This window comes from Hemiscyllium ocellatum, chromosome 6, assembly GCF_020745735.1.
Source record: "Hemiscyllium ocellatum isolate sHemOce1 chromosome 6, sHemOce1.pat.X.cur, whole genome shotgun sequence".
NCBI lineage: Eukaryota > Metazoa > Chordata > Chondrichthyes > Orectolobiformes > Hemiscylliidae > Hemiscyllium > Hemiscyllium ocellatum.
The window spans coordinates 74,026,288-74,047,284 of NC_083406.1; the positions used below are offsets into that span (position 1 = coordinate 74,026,288).

General features: G+C 39.8%; 1 protein-coding gene across 2 annotated transcripts in view; it reads right to left on the reverse strand.

The window, feature by feature from the left end:
• edar (ectodysplasin A receptor) overlaps positions 1-20,997 on the reverse strand; it is a 91,333-nt gene that overhangs the window by 39,123 nt on the left and 31,213 nt on the right. For both annotated transcript variants that reach the window (XM_060826035.1, XM_060826036.1), the window contains exons 3-5: positions 15,711-15,773; positions 6,590-6,715; positions 32-213 (exon numbers count right to left, since the gene is read on the reverse strand). In XM_060826035.1, the coding sequence (XP_060682018.1) occupies positions 32-213; positions 6,590-6,715; positions 15,711-15,773 (371 nt within the window). The remainder of the gene's footprint in view (positions 1-31; positions 214-6,589; positions 6,716-15,710; positions 15,774-20,997) is intronic.

The following is a 20,997-nucleotide window of genomic DNA, read 5'->3' on the forward strand; positions in this document are numbered from 1 at the left end:
AAAACAGCATGTTTTAATAAACTATACTTACCCTGGGATACAAGGCCCACATTCTGCATCGGTCTCTACAGTGCCTGGTGTCAAGACAGTAGCCCGAAAGAATCCCTCACAATCTTTGTGTCTTCTGCAGATCTGATATACACCCTTTGAGAATTTGCCATTCTGGCAAGGTTGGCAGCCATAGGAATCATCCTTAACTCCATATCCACAGTTCTAAAAAGAATTCACACACATTAGAACTGTAGATGATTGGAATTAGAAAATTTGACTGTATACGAGGAGTGCAACTTAAGAAATAGTAACAACTCTCCCCATGCTGTAATACACTCACTCATTCCACTTGTTCGCTACTGATGATTATGAAATTGAATAAAGAAGTTTTGATTTTTCTTTACATCACAGACATGCTAGGAAGATGTGAAGTAGAATATTGTTAAAGATTATTTAATTTGATGTTGAGTATTGTTTAATTTGATTCAATACAGGTATACTCAGTATATACATTTCAGGTACACTGTTTCAACATTGCTTTTTTGTTAAAGGCTGTAGCAACATTAAGTGTTATGGGACCATTCTACCTGAGTATAATGGATCCTGATTCTTCTGAAATGCAACTCTGTTTTCAAAAGGAGGATACCAGGTGTGAATCTAGGAATTCACTTTCAAACAATGACGGATGAAGCTCTTTGAGTATCTTATTAATGGACTAAGGAGGCTCAAAAGCAATTTTCAATTGGATATTGCCACATCCTACTGGTCTGAAATGTAATGGTGTAGAGCTATCAGGTTTATTGCAGGAGCTGGAATATTTCTGTTCAGCCTGAGTTTTTTTTGGCACCACGAGTTGCACCGTAAGATTGGGCACAATACCATCCAATTCCTCTGAAATCCAGCTTCTTCTCTCGAATATGACAATGGTAGGTTCAATTATGACTGCTAGCTACCGTTTGATGCTCAAACTAGTATCACTACCTCCCAGCAGTGCTCAGCACCCCTAATTGGTACTAAGCTGACATTGAGCATAATTACGTCTTAATATTTAAAGATAGTGTCACATGAGGCAGCACGGTGGCTCAGTGGTTAGCCCTGCTGCCTCACGGCACCAGTGACCTGGGTTTGATTCCACCCTCGGGTGTCTGTGTGTGTGAAGTTTGCACATTCTCCTTGTGCCTGTATGAGTTTCCCCTGGATGCTGTGGTTTCCTCCCACAATCCAAAGACGTGCAGGCTAGGTGGATTAGCCATGGGAAACACAGGTATAGGGTAGGGGACTGGGTCTGGATGAGTTGATCTTTGTGGGGTGGTGGAATCGATGGGACAAATGGCCTGCTTCCACACTGTAGGCATTCTATAATTCTATAAGCGACATTGACCCAGCATGGTTTTCCAACCAGAAATCATCCAGGCATTATTTTCAAATTGGGGTGGGGGGAATCTAAAGTCCCGAAACATTAAAAACATCTCCAGAAGTTGGTATTGAAAAGCTGGAAAATGAATCAAGCCCTTCATGATATCAGAGCCTGTTAGGTGCTAAGGCAAATTCATAGCTGACTGTAACTCATTGCTAATCGATAGGGTCAGAGAGAATTAAATTTTTTGGCCTTTGTTACACACTATTGAAGAGTAGCAATAAAACTATTCACATGGTTTCATACAGTTACCTACTTCTATGTAAAAGGCATAACAACTAAAGTGATGAGCTGGATTCAATGCGAATATTCTAAAATTGCGCTCAGTTATTCTACACCACTCTTTTACAGAAGTATCTCATTGTCTGTTTTACAGTTGGCATTTATTGAATATTGTGAACTTTCAGTATTCACATGCTGACACAAGCAAAAACTACCAGACACTTTTACAGTACAAGTGCATGGACTGTTTTAATGCAATGACAAGTGTTAATGGCTGTCAATCAACACCTTTTGCACTAAAATTGAACAACATCAACCACGGAGTCTGGTTTGTTTAAGTTGTGATTTACTTTAGGAGATGAAAAAAGTCAAACGTTTTTTCTTCCATTTCCTTCTCATCTTTTTTCTCTTAATCTAATTTTGCTTTCACTTTATGTAGCCTTTTTTAATGTAAGTGGCTTGATGTAGAAATCAACTCTTTTACTTCACCCTCCTTGATCCCCAATATCAATTTCGCAGTCATTCAAGCTCATTAGTTAAAGAGATACACTTGTGCTTGTATTATTCATTCACATCCCAGATGACCTCTTTCCCTCACTGTGCTGCCACAAACGACCTAGCACAGTAAACTTAGACCCACTGCTCATGTTTAACTAATTTCTTCCCTTCTGGTGTAATCCTTTACCATGTTCTTGGACTATGCACTATTCATTGGCTGTTACTAGTCTTTAGTCTATTATTCTCTCTTTCAACTTCCTGGACTCTTGTTGTCACTGCCATAAAAGGCAATGACTGGCAATTTATGTGGAAAAATTCATGAAAATGAATCCACAACCTCTCATTCCAGAAAAGCACAGGATATTCCAAATGTGCTGCTCAGTGCATTATGCCAGCTGATGATCTTCATAAGAAAATATTTTCCAATTTTTCTTGATTCATGTTCTCAAAATTATGTGAATGTATTTGCCTCTTCATGAAGATATATCATTGAAATTCTATCATGAAAATCTCACTGCTATAGATAAAGTAGGAACAGAGGAGCACAAGTGGTCCTTCAAGCTGAATTCAATAACATTGTGGCTAATTTGATTGTGCTTTCAGATCCACCTTCCTCTCTGCCTATATAATCTTGACTCCCTTGTCTATCAAAAATCTACTTAACTTGACAAAGTACCATGACCCCATGTCAAGTGCTGTTTGAGGAAGAGAATTCCACTGACAAATAACCCTCTGAGAGACAAGTAAATCTCCTTATCTCCAAATTCTTTTTCAAACTCCTGGTTCAAACCTCCTGCACATGAAGAAACATTATCTTGATATCCACACTGTCAAGTTCCATCAGTATCTTCTATGTTTCAACGTGATCTTTTCTCACCTAGTAACTTATATGTTCCTTTTCTAAATACAGTTAATCTGTTAGAGTGAATATAATCATGGTAACTTAGCAACAGTATGCCTGTGATTGACAAAGAATATTAAATATATTCAATCTAGAACAGACTTCAGCTTAAAAAAAAGTTGAATATGTTTAATTACCAATTGAACAAGCAAGAAGGAAGCAAATATGTCAAAACACATGCACAAAATAGAAAAAAAATGAATTCAAGCATGGATTAAAAATTGCACAAAACCATGCATTTGTTACATTTTTAAAATTATATCTTCACACTACGTTCACACATTTGACTTTTCTACTTTTTTCAAATGGAGAAGTAGTTCATTGCATTTTTATTTTAAACTAATAGAAGTTCTTACACTAACTCAAATGAAAATGTACAAAAATACAAAAATAATTACAATCCACACTTTAATAAATCAGCCAAAGGCAGCTCTTTATTTTGCTTTAGCAAGCTTAAATGCATCTTTCACTATCTTTGAAAGTATATTTAAAAGTGAGATTGATCGGTTCTTGACTGTCAAGGGGATCAAAGGTTAAGGGGGGACAGTGGAAGAACAGGGTTGAAAAATATATCAGCCATGATTGAATGGCGGAGCAGACTCAATGGGCAGAATGGCCTAATTTCTGCTTCTATGTCTTATGGTCAATATCACTGTAATTGTAATAGATATATCGTTCAGGGAATGCAAGATTCACAGGGCCAGCATTTTTCGTTTATCATTAGTTGCACAGGAGAAACTTATGGTGATCTACCTTCTTGAACTACTGCAGAAAAACAAAAATCAACCACCATTCATCTCAATGACATTTACATGACCTTGCTATGTGGAAAAGAATGCTGGATTTATTAGTTCTGAGCTTGTTTTGGATATGAAAGACTCTATATTAATACAAACTGGTCTTACCTTTCAAAAAATTCAATTATGCTAGCAAAGGAAAGTGCTGGTCATTACAAAATAATAGTTTGGAAGTAGCTTTAAAAGACTTAAATAGTAAAGTTCTTTTCAAATAACATATTGATGAATTATCACAATTCACAAGACGTGGGCATTAGGAAGAATTTTCAGTTGTACTTCTTTCATTCTGTACTTTAGGAGGAAAACGTTGTGCGTTCCACACAATTGTTCACCAAGACTCTGTAATTTCAGACAATGCAGTCCTTGTTCTTGTAAGCAAAATACAGTACAGGATAGTCACAATTAATTCTGGGGTTTCAGAAATAAGGAATTTTGTTCTGTAAACATTTCAGATCATTGTTTTCCAGAGTTTACAAGAAGTCTGTGTTAGTGAATTCTATGATAGAAATGTGATAAAACTGAAATCTGGAATTCATTATAATGATTCCAATCTAGAGAACAATTACAGTTAATTGTAATGTGAGTCAAGCTTGTTAAGTTGTAAATGAGGCCCATGACCACTGATATTCCTCATAATAACCAAAGTAGGTAACATTACAAACACTGAATCGTAAAACAGAGCTATGGCAATAGTCTGTTGTTCATATCAAAATGGATTTAAAGGGGTTAATTTTAAAATGACATGGTAATTTTCCAACCTTGGCAAATGGAATTGTTAAGTGAAGGTCCGGTATGCAGGAGGCATTGGTGTAATGGTATTGTTACTGGTTTAGCCATCCTAAACCTTTGGCTAATATTTTGGGGACATGGATTTGACTATGTTGGATGCTGAAATTTGAACTCACTCACCTTTTAATTACATTTTAATAAATTTTAATTACAGCTCATTAGCAGGTTTACAATTTTTGTCAACTGTGAGAAAAAAATCCATTCAATTTTAATTGTCTCATGATCCTAATAGAAAGGATGTGCTGAAAATCAAACTTTGCTATTCCACAAGTCATCACAAATATGAAGTATGGGTAATTTAATCTCTAGGATTGTTAATTTGCCTAAGTGTGACCACTGTCTAAAATATAAAGAAACATGCATCAGATTTTAACATAAACAAGAAAACAAAAAGCAAAATTATTGTAACAAACACTCTAATTTGTAGCAAAATGGATTATTAATTACTACTTTACAAACATTAACCACACCCCATTAAAATCCATAGACGTATGCATTCATTCACAAATAGGTCAGACAGGATAGACTAAACAGCAGCTGGGCCCCTGAAGATGGGTTGACCCACAGGAGGATCAGTGTTTTTTGGCCATGACTCCATTTCCTGGGGATGAGTGAGTCTCAGTGTCAATGCAGGCATCATATGTCCCAGAACATTGTGATGTGACTGTGAAAGGTGTTTGATCAGGACCTCGGTAATGCAGGAGTAGGCCATCCTCTCCCGGTGGTTATGAAGGTGACAACTGCTTTGAATTTGTATGGTGACATGCTCCTTCCAGGGGGTGACCTGCTTGGGACCTATCAGCCATCCACCAACAAATGCGTCAGGACAGTGACCAATGTTGTGAAGAAGTGTCACTGGATCTGAAATGTTAACTCTGCTTTCTCTCCACAGATGCTGCCAATTTTCAAGCAATTTCTGTCTTTGTTTCTGATTTTCAACATCCGCAGTTATTTTGGGTTCCTTTTGTTTGCTAACCAGAAACCTTGCCATTAATAACTAGCTTCTTGACAAAAAAGATGCAATTACTTCCTTACCCAACCCAAAAACATAGCTGTTAACTCACACCTGGAAAGAGGTTTTGGGCAGCACGGTGGCACAGTGATTAGCACTGCTGCCTCACAGCGCCAGAGACCTGGGTTCAATTCCCACCTCAGGCGACTGACTGTGTGGAGTTTGCACATTCTCCCCGTGTCTGCGTGGGTTTCCTCCGGGTGCTCCGGTTTCCTCCCACAGTCCAAAGATGTGCGGGTCAGGTGAATTGGCCATGCTAAAATTGCCCGTAGTGTTAGGTAAGGGGTAGATGTAGGGGTACGGGTGGGTTGCGCTTCGGCGGGTCGGCGTGGACTTGTTGGGCCGAAGGGCCTGTTTCCACACTGTAAGTAATCTAATCTAAAAAAAAATCACTGTCAGTTACATCATTACCTTGAGACTGAAATGAATTACTGATGGCATCGACATGATGATGGGGTGTAAAGGTTAGACTTAGAATCTGTTGTCAAGGAAATCACTGATGGGTTTTTATTTCATGACTTTTTGCACTTATGTGTGTCAAGGGTTCATGATACCAAAGGATTAATCTGGCCCAAATTTTATGATTGTGATATCAAAATTGCAAGTCAATAACAAGAAAACAGTCATAGGAATTACTATTCGCAACATTACTTGAATTCAACCGTAACCCTTGAATTTTAGAAACGCCTTTATGTTCTAATGAGATGGGAGTACAAATCTGTTAATCAATGCTGGGAAAATCAGGAGCCAATCACATAAATTTATGCCTATGTTTGTTTCGCAGATTTGTGTTTACTCTAGTTAAATTCCACAGGAGCTCTCAATTTCAAGACTCTTGCTTACTGTCCTGTTTAGTCAAATGCAAAATTATATATTTCTGATAATTTTCTAAGTGCACTGCAAGTTTTATTATATAAAAAAATAGTTTTGTAAAACTTATCTTATTTCTAAATGTAACTTACCGAAACAGGTTCTTCACCTGAGTGACACTGAGGACAGGCATGGCAAGACCCAGTTGTTTGGTTAAAGTATTCATTCTCCCCACATTCTGAGGAGTAGTCAGCAATAACTAAAGAGATCAGGGATACCTGACATTCAAGAATAGATTGTTATCAGATTGCTAAACATTCCCACTACTAAAATATTCACATTTATTTCAATAAATATTCCTGAAGCAAATAAACATTAAGACATAAAATAAAATGACTTCACCATAAGACTGCTGGGTTATTACTCATGGATGTGATAAATGTTAGGGCCAGTTATATCTATTCTTATGACTAATTCTGGAATCACAAAGCACCAAAGTTTAAAATCAGACATTACTTATAATTTACAGACAAGTGAGACTTTGCTAAAACACTTGCCTCAGGGGATAGACAAGATTCCTTGCAGATGCTCAGCTCTTCCTGTTAGTTTTGTATTTATGTGACTATAAGCCTGGCTATAAATTATTGAGTTTGAGATTTATGTTAATAAATTCCTGGCAAATATCTTGTGACTGCTGTGTCTAAGGTAAAATAAGCCAGTGGTCTGACTTGAGAGTTCATTAGAACTATTTAAAGAACATTGCAAAATAATTGATAAAATCTGAAAACTGTGTTGAAGTCATTACTGCATCTCAAAAACACCAGTGAAATTGTACCACTGAGATGGTAAGATAAACATTCAATTTACAATGCTTTTAACACAGAAAAAGAAAGATGTGCATTTATGTGATGTTTTCATGCCTACTTGACAACTCAAAGTATTGTTATAAGTCAATGATTTACCTTTGACTCAGAGTCGTGGCTGTAATGTAGAAAATATAACAGCCAACTAGAATAATTCTCATAAGCTAGATGATGATGGCTAGATTTTTCAATTTTCTTTGTGATGTTCATTTAGAGATGTATAAAAGCTAGGACATCTATGTCAACTCACTTGTCTTTCTTCAAAACAATGCCAGGGAATCTTTTATACTAATAAAAGTGGGTTTGCCATCTCCTGCAAAAGAAGGCACTCCTACTGAGAAAATGCTGTGATGGAGAATTAGCTATGATTTTGTGCTCAAGTCCTGGAGAAGGCTTCAATATACAACTTGCTGATCATGTATTACCGTTTTGCCAGGACGGATCTTTCTTTGACCAAAGTCTGATATTGTCAGCTGTGACTGGAAGTGCATCCAGAAAATTTAAAACCATTACGGACTCTTCCATTGGTGGTAGCACTGGTGATGTATCTGGCAGCAGGAGGCGACTCAATGCATCCCCAATCACTAATTGGCCTCCAGAAGAGTGTTTCAATTTGTATTTGTACACACTTAATATTGGAGCTCACTGCTGAATTCAGCCTGAAGCTATGGGAGGTACTGCCTTGTCTTCTTTAAGTAGATCTAACAGGGGTTTATGGTCCATTATTATTAAAAATTTACATCTGTAAAGGAATTGGTGGAACTTCCTGAGTCCAGGTATGACCACTGAACCTTCATATTCTATCTGGATGTATTTATCCTCTACATTAGCCAAAGTCCCAGATGCATACACTATTGGGCATTCCTCTCTACTGGGCCACTTATGAGCTAATACTATTCCAATGCCATACAGGGAGGCATCACATGTTAATACCAGATCTCGCTTGGGATCATAGTATGCCAGCACCTTAAGGGATGATAACTGTTTCTTCACTTCCCTGAAATTTATGGCTTGCCTACATGACCATTTCCAAGGCTGACCATTTTTTTTAAGAGTTGATGCAAAGGTGCCAGGATGGAGGCCAGGTTATGTCTGAACTTTCCCTAATAGGACACCAGCCCAAGGAAAGACCGAAGTTCCAGTACAGATGTGGGAACTGGGGCACCTTTGATCACCCTCATTTTTTCTTCCAAACCGCTTCAGACAACTGTCTGTGTGGAGTTTGCACATTCTCCCCGTGTCTGCATGGGTTTCCTCCGGGTGCTCCGGTTTCCTCCCACAGTCTAAAGATGTGCAGGGTAGGTGAATTGGCCATGCTAAACTGCTCGTAATGTTAGTTGAAGGGGTAAATGTAGGGGAATGAGTCTGGGTGGGTTGCTCTTCGGAGGGTCGATGTGGACTTGTTGGGCTGAAGGGCCTGTCTCCACACTGTAAGTAATCTAATCTAATCTACCCAGGTGTAACATAGACTTATGGATTCTGCAGCCCAAGTAGGTCATTTCGGAGTGCATGGGGCACACATTTTCCCCTTCTAAGGCATATGCCCTCCTGGAAGAAACATCTAAGGAATATATCCCAATTATCTAACTTCTCCTTATTGGTTTCCCCTGTTATTAGCATGTCACTTAGATAATCCATCGTCCACTGAAATATTACAATACCCAAAGGGCAAGCTTGTATATTGGTACAAACCCTTATGAGTATTAATTGTAGCATACTTCTGGGAATCCTTATCTAACCACATTTTCAAGTACACATGGTTCTAGGCAGCACAGTGGCTCAATGGTTAGCACTGCTGCCTCACAGCACTAGGGACTCAGGTTTGATACCAGCTTTGGGTGACTGTATGTGTGGAGTTTGCACATTCTCCCTGTGTCTGCATGCATTTCCTCTGGGTGGTCTGGTTTCTTCCCACAGTCCAAAAAGTGTGCAGGTCAAGTGAATTGGTCATGCTAAATTGCCCATAGTGTAGGTGCATTAGTTAGAGGGAAATTAGGGGAAGGGTAGATTAGATTAGATTACTTACAGTGTGGAAACAGGCCCTTCGGCCCAACAAGTCCACACCGACCCGCCGAAGCGCAACCCACCCATACCCCTACATTTACCCCTTACCACTATGGGCAATTTAGCATGGCCAATTCACCTGACCCGCACATCTTTGGACTGTGGGAGGAAACCGGAGCACCCGGAGGAAACCCACGCAGACACGGGGAGAACGTGCAAACTCCACACAGTCAGTCGCCTGAGTCGGGAATTGAACCCGGGTCTCCAGGGGCTGTGAGGCAGCAGTGCTAACCACTCTGCCACCGTGCCGCCCACTTATGGAGCTGAGTGGATTACTCTTCAGCCAGTCGGTGTGGACTTGTTGGGCCGAAGGGCCTATTTCCACACTGTAGGGAATCTAATCTATGTCCAGCTTCATGAAGGCAGCCCCCTTCAAGCTGTGTGTCTAAATCCTCTGTGTGAAGGACTGGGTATTTATCCAGCCGCAAGAAGCAGTTTATAGTTTGTTTAAAATCCCCACAAAGGCGAATCACCCCACTTGGCTTCGCAATCACTACATCCATTCCATAATGTGTACTGGCTTGATGATTCCTTCACTTTCCAGCTTTTCAATTTCTGCCTTTAATTTTTACAGTAAATGGCACTGGGTGGACCTTGTGGAAGGATGGAATTGATTCTTGGTCAACATGCAAGGTGGTCTTGGCTCTTTGACAGTCCCTGGTCTTTCCTGAAAAACTTTCAGGTACTTAATTAGGATTTCACTCAAGCAGCCATTTTCTATTCAAAAAATGTTAAGCCAATCTGGGTGAATCTTTCTCAATCAATTTTGCCCTGTCAACATTGGGCCCAAGCCTTTTACTATAAACAATGGTAACTCAACCAGCTACTCCTCATAAGAGACTGAAACCAAAATTGTATCCTTAATCTGTAAAGGTTCCTTGGTATTGCTTCTCAACCTAGCTGAGGTCTTGCACAAGCTTAAGGGTTGGAACCCAAAGCGACTTTTGCGATCACTGAGATTGTTGTGCTGGTATCGAGCTACATTAGAACCAGGTAACCACTTCACTTGACATTTGATTCAATTGGTTCTGGTTTGGATGCTACTAAGCAATTTAACTATTTCAAATCAGATGTAGGTGGATTTTCCAAGGTGCATACTCTCCTGGATACTGGCCTATGAATTTAGGTCCAGTGGGACTCTTTTGCTTTCTTGAGTCCTCAAACCACAAACTACAATAGCTTTCAGCCTGGTTCCTGCAGAAAATTGTACCCATTTGGGTGAGGTCTGGCTTTGTTTTTTGCTGTGGGCTGACCTAAAGTCCCTCTGCTCAGGTTATGTCCTAAGTGTGGCTTTGCAATTGCCTTCACTGAAGGAGTGTTCCCCAAACTCAGTCAGACAGGCAAGGGTATCCACTTCCATCCGAATACCCTGCAATGGAGTGCTCCACTTGGTACATTTTCCAATGATAAAGCCAGTTGTAATGCCTGCTTGAAGTCCAGTTGGGCTTCAGCAAGTAGGTGCTTTTGCATGATTACATTATTAATCCCACTCTCGGTGCCACTGAAATAATTCCACAGAGGCCGGTATCCCGTCAGCAATCAGCCTTTTATTTAAATGTGGAGAGTCCTTGATCCTGATCCAGTTCCCTCAGAGCTAGCTCTCAGAGTGAACAGAATATCTGACACTCCTGTTCTTAAATGTCAGCCAGGGCTCCCTGATTGAACAAGATTAACAGTCCCCGTCAGGGAACTCAGTGTCTATGTCTGATCTCGTTATAATCACTACAAGTAGCGATTGCTTTTGTAACACTATATTTGATAAATACCCAATGTCAATTAGAGAGACGCCCAGTGTAAAGCAAAATCAGGTCACCTCTTCTCAATTAAACCAGCTAAAATAACCATTATTGAAGCAAAACCCTAACATATTCTATTTGTACCACATGTTTCTTTTCTGGAGTGCGGTTTTGAAAAATGCTGTTTTTATTAAAAAATATTTTTCCTCTGAGAGCCTGGTGAAATTATATGATATAAGTCCTGGAAAACTATCAAATGGCATTGAAGGTGGTAATGACCTGCCTGGAGAAAGCATGGGAGCTGTATAGAATTATAGTGCAAATTACCAATATGAAATTGGTTTGCAAATTAAAATAGGCACAGATAGCAGCAGCGAAGAGCAAAATGAGAGAGAAATCAAGATTTGTAGAGAGATAAAAGACCATCGTCCTAATCTATAGTGGGATTTTTGCAGCATTAAAAGAAATGATTGTTCTTCTGGGTATTAAATGGGCATTTTTACCAACACTTTGCCAGCTGAGAATGTTATGGGGAATTCTGGTGCAGCGGTCAGCTAGATCTGGAGGATTTTCCATCCATTTAAAGAAAATAACTTGCTAAATGTGATTCCTGGCACAGTGTGTGCTTCTGACAGGTGCAACATTGAGTTGGGAGGCTGACTTCACAAAATTTCTCTTGTATATCAGTTAGGAGAACAGTTAAACTGAGTTCAGAAGCCATAGTAATGAAATTAAGCTGTTTTAGACCAAAGTGCAGATAATTTTGTTTTTACACTCACTTTTGGGATTTTATATCCTCTCCAAAACTCTTCTCTGTTGACTTTAATGGGAAACAACTTCTTGTGTGGTATGAAATGAACTGCTAGTTTACCATCAATCTGTGCTACTAGGAAATATCAAGTTCATCCCCTTTGACTTTTGCTTATAATGGGTGAGCACGGTGATTTTGCATCTCTTTTTTTCTGGACATGATATACTAGTCTGTGTAACTAAAGCACATTGAGTGAAGCCCTCACGGGTACTCTTACAAACCAACTTGGTTTTGCAAATGTTTAAATTGAATTCTTTCAACGTTTTATTTAAAGGAAATTGACTTTTTGTTTTGTTTTCTGTTAAATAGATAGAGCATGAAAAGTCAAGATCTGATATGAGAAAAGACTTGCATTTATGGAGTATGTCCCATAACCTCAAGTTGCCCCAAAGCAATTTATAGCCAATGAAATGGTTTTTGAAATTAGGGTAGGTTACAGTTAATAGAAGGGCAAAATTACAATTGCTATTTCTGGAAGATGAAACTCCAAACAAGTTATATGTTTTGGTAAAAACACACACACACATTAAACTCATGTTTAAGAGTCTAATTTTTCATTGCCTTAAGCTATATTCAGGAATGTATTTTTTCCTTCAAACCTACTAGTTGTGTTGTGCATTACTGAGGAAGCATTGGCATACTGGTAATTAACATCTCACAGCATAATTCAAAGGTGCTCAGACCAGCATTCGCCTCTCAAAAGAGACCATTGAAATGAATTAGTTAGTACAGTAATATATTTAATTGCTGCTTGTGGAATCTTGCTGCATACAAAGTGAATCCATCCTTGTATACAAAATAAGAATGTAACACTTCAAAAGTAGCACCAGTCATGAATGTTGATTGGGATTTTAAGGTTGGGAAAAACTTTATATAGGAAACAAATATTTCTCCTTTTCTTTCTCCTTTACAACTACAATTCTGGTTGGTGCGATTCATGCACTGAATTTTAAGGGCCTCCCAAAGATGGAAATTTCTAGACCCAATCCAGCACCAGCAATGAGAAGCATTTGGAGACACCAGAATGGGACATGAATCCAAATCAGGCAAATTAAGATATTTGACAAACTTGTTAAGAGCTTGTCAGGGGTAGGAGGCTAGAGTTTCAAAGTTGCCCATAAAGGATATGCAGCTTCTCAAACAGGTTAGCTGGGGAAGGCAGGTAAAGTGTGGGGAGCCATCATATCTGCTTTTGACACCACCCTAAGGTTAAGTGGGGCAAAGGGGCACTTGATTCTTGGTGAGGAGATGCCTGGGTGGTAGCACAGATACCAAACAGTGGCCACACTGCCTGCCTGTGCTTTGGAAGAGGTCAGCACCCTCTGGCATTATGGGTACAAAAGAACAAAGACTGTCAAGTTCACCTGGGTAGATAGCTTTTTGTTGGAATAATTCTCAGAATACAGGCATCACTGGCTAGATCAGTATTTATTGCCCACCTGTAATTACCCAGAGGAAAGTTAAGAGTTACCCACATTGTTGTGGGTCTAGAATCACACAAAAGTGCAACCAGATGGTTAAAGATAGCAGTTTCCTTCCCAAAAAGGGCATCAGTGAACCAGATGGGTTGTTTCTTCCCCCTAACAATTGTCAATGGGTTCATGGTCAGCATTAGATTCTTAATTTCAGATTATTATTGAATTCAAATTCCACTATGAGCCATGGTGGGATTCAAACCAAGATTCTCAGAACTTTACCTGGGTCCCTGGATTGACAGTTCAACAATAATACCATTAGGCCATCACCTCCCCACATATTTGCCCTGAAGGAATGCTCCAGATGGAAATGGGGGCACCACTCTTCCAATTTGAACACAATTGTAATAAGGGGAAACAGTCTCCACATAAAAGATAGAGCACTAAGTATCAAAAGGATACAGTAGAGCGGATATAGGAAAGATATAGGGCCCATATCCTCATTGTTGGATCTCCAGCACAAGTTGTGCTGGCTGGTAATGATGGGGAAGCAGTTTTGCAGGAAGAGGATTACACTCCAGGTACAGGATTACATCACCAAAACCTGACACTTCACACAATTGCTCCTCATGCCCTGCCAATGGCTATCAAAGAGATTGCAGCATTCTTTATTTCTGGCACCCTCCAAGAACCAGTAGTGACTTCAAGGCAATCTCAAGAAGAGTGCACACCATTGCATCTCATTGCCAGAATTAGATTGCACATTAATTGAACGAAAGCTGGAATGTTGCAACAATGAGGGCATTGAGTTTTTCTCTTCCTTCACTGGATTCCTTTAGATGTGGAGTATCATTGACTGCATCAGTGAGACCGTTAAGGCATCCAGCGAGCGAACCATTTGGTTCAACAGCTGGGAAAGCTCCCACTCCCTGAATATCCAACTGGTGTACAAGCACTAGCTGAGCTTCCTTCATTTTCCTGGCCACTGCCATTGAATATTTCATCCTCTGCCAATCCAGGCTGGTTGAGATCTTCACTCCAACTTCCAAAGTGCATAAATGGATCCTATAGGGTTTGAGGTGACTGCTGTTGGCCCTTGCACAGGAACCTCGGAGAGGAGCATACAGTTGATATCACCTCTACCATCTGCTCAACTGAACAGTCATTAAGCAGGCCATTGAGCTTCCGAGACAAATAGTGCCTTAAATACTTTTTGGAAAGTATTCTGGTCATTGTGATGACCTGCTCCTCTCTCCTGAACATTACCTCCACAGTGATACTGACCTTGAGAACAATGAGGTCCTGGAAGGAAAAGCTCAGTGTAGGAGAGCAGCATCGAACGTAGACAAGAGAAAGAGAGATATGAAATGAAGGGAGAAGGTTCTGAGCAGAAAGATTAATTCCTGCTGCATGACAAGGATATTCTCCATCTGCCAGGCTCCTACCCTCCATGATTGTACCTCCTTTGTCTTCCTTCTGGCCTCAAGCATTGTATTCAGGCCAGTATCAATGATGTGAGGCTCAGTTCTGTCCCAGGTGGCAGGCCTCTGGGCTACCCTGTGACATCTTACTCTACTCTGGTGAAGTAGGAAGCGTTGCTGTGAACCATAGATCTTTCCCACTGCACAACCTAGCCATGGCTGCTGTAAATGAGCCTCATGTTTCATCTGACCCACCTCTATCTCCCCATTCAAGGAACTGAAATGAGCAGTATGCCTTTCTCCATGTCAATTAAGAGCTCTGATTTGTGAAAGCTGGAATGTTGGTCAGCCTCCTACTCGGACCGCTTTCTCAATAGAAAACAAAGTCGGGAAAAATTTAAGTGTTATAGAACCTGGAATGTGATTTCTAACTCCACGGTCATGTTTCAGTTTAAATTCAATGTTAATTTGTCCATTTTTTTGCTATAGCAACACTTCACTGGTCTGACACAAGTTAAAAATACTACATAAAAAATGATGTTGAAAGATAAGGGCTGCACAGATATATTATTTGTAATATTTAAATATTGAGCATTTTTGTTCTGATTTATAAAATGTTATTATCTTACTAACCATTTGTATTGTCAGTTGTTACATTACATGATGGAAATGATCTGTATGTTAGCTGCACTTATTATGATGGGTTTGGAGATACAATAGCATGACTTCTTAAACAACCAAGATTATCAACTGTCCTATGTTTCAATAGTTCAGTTCTATTGCTAATTACATTTATAAGGATCCACCAATTAAATGGTATTTGATAGGATTGAATTCTGAATCATAGAATTCTAGAATTTATTGCCTGACACACATTCTTTGAAGCCATGCCTGAAATTGTTGCCCATCGTACAAATGCCATTCTCACATTTGAACACTTTTAAATTGAGCTTCCGTACTCACCAATAGTAAAGGGAAAATGTATGCCCGCCATAGCGTCTTGCAGTGCAACATCTTTTTATTTGCCTGTAACACATTTATTAAAATATGTGAATAAAAATATCACTTCAAGCCCTTTACAGTTTGAAATGTAAGCATTTTCTATTCATTGAGCAAGTTCGTAATTGAACAAGTTGGGCTGGGTGAAATTTGTGCAAAAGGAAATTAATAGGAAATCTTTTAGAATTTTATGGCCTAATTTGGCTCATCAGAATCAGTATTAGTTGAGAGGCAGAAGGCCACTGATAGTCAAAGGGTGTTTTTGTGACTGGAAACCGGTGTCCAGTGAGGTTCTGCAGGGATCAATTTTGGGGCCCTTGTTCTTTGGGTTATATATAAATGGTTTAGACATGAATGTAGGATGGTTGATCAGTAAGTCCGTGGATGTTGCCGACAACCATTGTGATGGTAAATAGTGAGGAGGATGGCCTTAGATTGCAGGAAGATGTAGATGAGCTGGTCAGATGAGCTATCAATGGCAAATAGAATTCATTCTGCATAAGTGTGAGGTGATGCAATTGGGCAGTAAAAACAAGGCAAGGGATTACATGATCAATGATAGGACCTTGGGAAACACTGAGGATCAAGAGGATCTGGGTGTGCATGTACACAGGTCCCTTAAGTAGCAGGTTGGGAAGATAAAGTGGTTAAGGTGGCATATGGTTTACTTGTCTTTATTTGTCGATGCCTAGAACAGGGAGGTGATATACTGGATCTGCTTAAAACATTGGTTAGGTACGGTGTGGGTGTCGTGTGTACTTCAGGAATCCAGATTGTCCGAGGATGTGATTGCACTGAAGAGGGTGCAGAGGAATTTTATCAAGATGTTGCCTGGGGAGTTTTGATATGAAGAGAGGCTGGGTATTTTGAAGTTGTTCTTCTTGGAGCAGAGGAGACTGATGAGAATATGATTGAGATGTATAACATTACAAGGGGCATAGACAAGGTAGACACGTAAGAATATCTTCCCTTGACGAGGGGATCACTGACCAGAGGGACATAAATGTAATGTAAGAGGCAGTTACCACACCTCAGGCAAGGGAAGAGATTGAGAAGGAGAGTCCATCATGGTCATTACAGCCAGTGCAGGAATTGAACATATCACTCTGCATTGCAAATCAGCTGTCCAGCCAATTGAGCTCACTAACCTGCAAAGGTATAGAAGGCTATGTGCCAAGCACTGGGAAATAGAATTAGAATAGGTGATTGTTTTTGACCAGTGTAAACTTGATGCGCCAAAGGGCTTTTTTCTAGGCTGTAGACCCCAATGGCTCTATGACTATGAATGTCTTTTCCTCCTTAAAACTGGTCATGTTTAAAAAGTATTTCCACTTTTTTTTAATTGCTCAAACATTATTTCAACTAATGTGTAAAATGTAATGCACTTGAAGTGATATGCATTACAATCAGTAATAAAAACTGAGAAAAACCTTTTAATCATGGTTTTTCTGGTCAGTCTTGCTTGGTGCTGGTGTGTGGATGACATGATTGATAGAACAAATATAGACCCAAATGTGATCCAGGTGATGGGAGCCTCCCGAGCTGGATGGAGAGCTGGCATCAGCTCTGAATTGCCTCTGTTGCTGAAGGCCCAATATATTTAAGTAGCCACTATTGAGTTTCCCCAGGATTCAGAATCCCAAAGGCAGAAATCCCACTGACCTGAGACCCAATCCAAGGCCAGCAGCTTTCCATTGCCGACAGTACCACTGGCAGTAGCAGCAGTTTCCTACAATGCACATCCCCAGAGGTTCAGGATCAGTGAGGTGTCAGGCCAAAAGTGTTTGAATGCAGAGAGTTGCTGGTGGGTGTCAAAGGCACGCATAGGGCTTGACTTTCAAAAGACAATCCCAAACTCCCCATTGCTCCCTACTCGATGCTGAGTCCCTCAATCATTCACTAAGTACTTTGAATGAGGGAGGACCCTGAAATCCTCCAAGCAACTTTGCTAAGGGTTTGCTGCGCAGCTATCCTGAGTGGTGATTCTCTGCTGCTGGTTGAATGCCAATTACAGCAGGATGAGGCCCTTCAGAAGGCCATTAATTGCTTTAACGAGTATCTGGGTGGGAAGACCTTTCACAAGCCTTCCTGCACAGTGCATAATTAAGTTCAGGCAGGAAGCTGGGGGTTGTCCATCTGGCATACCCCTTGCAACCCTTGGCGACTGAATGCCTCCACTTCCAAACTCAAACTTGAGAGAGGGAGAACAATAAATTCAGATATTTAAGTGCTGTCATCAGAACCTCCTCAGGATACAGGACCCCAGTGTTGCTTATAGCTGGTGGTCATTCAGAGGCTAACAACTCTGCACTGCACATGACTCCCATCAACAACAGTGACAGCTGCCGGTAGTACATCTGCTAGAGGCTGAGGGTCATTGAGGGAGCCAATGCAACAGTCCAGATTAAAATTGTGTCTTTGGTGGAGTGTTGCCACCTTTGTCATTTATGGGAGAGCACAATAACAGCTTCGGTGAAGCAATGGCATTGATTCATCGGGTAATCAAAACAAGGGGACATTTTTCATTCCTAAGTGTTAATTACAACAAAAATAAATACAAGTGACATTTCAAAGCCTGCCCACCATCTACAAGGCACAAATCAGCAGCTAGATGGAATATTCCCCATTTGATTGGATGGGGGGAGCTCCAACAATACTCAAGAAGCTTGACACCATCCAGGGTAAAGCAGCCAATCAATCGTCACTACATCCACCAGCATCCACTCCCTTCACCACTGATACTCAGCAATGTGGAAATTCACCAAAAATCCTTAGACATGATCTTCTAAACCCACATGGCTGCTAGCTGGAAGGACAAGGGCAGCAGATACAGGGGAACACTACAATCTGCACGTTCCCCTGCAAGCCACTCAAACTTCTGACTTGGAAATATATAGCTGTTCCTTCACTGTCATTGAGTCAAGATCCTGGAATTCTGTCCTTAATGGTATTATGGGTCTACTTACAGAACACGAACAGTGATTCAAAAAGGAAGCTCGCCACTACTTTCTCAAGGGCAACTAGGATGTGAAATAAATGTGGACCTAGTGTGCAATGCCAACATTCCATGGATGAAATATAAAAAAAACAGGATAATAAGAACAACAGGAAGCAGTAATTGGACTTTTCATCAATTCTTGCCACTGTTGAATGTTGTTGATTCTAAAATGTCTAAACAGCATTGTTTGTTTTTTCACTGCTGTTAAGATTTTTTGAAAGCAAAACAGGGGAAATAGCATGTATAGTCACAGATTAAAAATTATAGCTAAGGTTGTTGCCAAAAAACAAGAGTTTGAAATATTACGATATGTTCTGCACAATATCATACTCCCAGCTTCACATTCTGGCAAGCACTTGAAAAAGAAATGTAACTTTTCTTGGCATTCCCCAAAGGCCTTCAAAGGCCACTGGCTAGTTCATGTGTGGACGTGTTTTTATCTGTAAGTAACAGGCTGATGTCAGCTACATTTAGGACAGCCAAATTTTATATTATGCAGAAAGCATCCAAGAGGATTGGGACATCTTATTTGTTTCTTCAAATGGTTTAACACCTATTGAAAATGCAGGCAATGGACACCACTTTTTATTTTGTCTTTATCAATACGCTGGGTGGTTCACTTGCACTATGAGTCTATACTTCCAGCACTCTGGATGCTATTCTTCCATTTTACACAGCTCTGCCAACATGAATGTCAATGCTTTCAAATCGAATAAGATAGTGCTTTGTTTGTAAATTATCTGCTTCTCACCATAAATTAAAAGCAGTAATTGTTCATTACAAAAATGTAAACGCAATTACTGTAACTGCACTCTGGAAGGAATAGCTATCAGAAGTCATGGTCTGTTTCTGCTGAACTACTTCCAGTTGTCTAGTGTCCCTGCAACTCCTTGAGAACTTAAGGAGACAGACAAACACATATTTAACATACCAATAGTTACCAACTTATTAACATGTCTCAATTTTCTTGTACAATCATGCAACGTCTAAATATCACAAGGAAATTGGCAGCATGTAGAGTAAGAGGCCTCTCTATACATAATTATTACTGGATTTAGAGGTTAATTCAATATAATTAAGTGTATTAGACATTAATCATTGCCAGGTTCATTATCCTTGCTGCAGTGTGAACAAACATGCCAGAATACCATAAGGAGTTCTCGCTAACCACTGGATTCCAAGCATCCTGTATATCTCAGCCTGAAAAATGTCTGTTTGCAGTGAACAAAGGAAAGAAGAGTCATTGTGAACAAAATTGGTGTTCATTGTTAAAAATTATTTCATTCTACAATTAAAAATTGTTTTGCATTGACCTCAGAATTCATTCAATCCGAACACATTTTTGTGAACTGCAGGTGTTTTAAAATGGTGAGTAAGAGCCATCATAGCCCACAACACTGCTTACCTCATTTAGTTCATTTTCCAGAATGTCTTGAAGTGAGTTATTTTTAGTGGAGTTGAAATTATGAAATATTGCACAAAAATCATAGTTTAAGTGCTTCACCAACACAACCATAATTACAATTATATTTTCAAATATTTTTCCAGTATCTTTAAGTTCCATAATAAATTATTATACAATTCTCTTTTTCTTGCACATACCGGAAAATAATGATTAATATAAGAAAGAATTAGAAACATATTCCAACTGTTGTACTATGTCTCATGGTCAGTATGTCGCTAAGTCTTTAAGAGACATGTTTTTGATGTCATCGTTGTACTATAAGTGTGAGCTGGGGGGTAGAAAAATCTCATATTCCACCTTGAAGCATGACACTTTAGTGGAAGTGTGTGCTACTCTATTGAACTGAATAGCTTAATATTAGCACAGGCACCTGTGTGCATGTGGAATTTAATGTTAGTACTTAAGAGTTAATTGTAACAAATGTTGAAATCTTTACCATCACCATAAGATTTGCCACCACTCCCACTTTCTTATCTTCCAGGAGATAGCATTAGCATTTCCCCACCAGTAAAACATTTGTTGGCGGCAAACTCACACCATTCTACTAATTAAATATGCTGTTTTCTTTTTTTAGAAGTCCTACAGTGTAGAAACAGGCCTTTCAGCCCAACAAGTCCACACCAACCCTCCGAACAGCAAGCCACCCAGACCCATTCCCCTACCCTATCAACCTATACTTATAGTAAACTAATGCACCTAACCTACACATCTCTGAACACCACGGGCAATTTAGCATGGCCAATTCACCTAACCTGCACATCTTTGGACTGTGGGAGGAAACCAGAGCA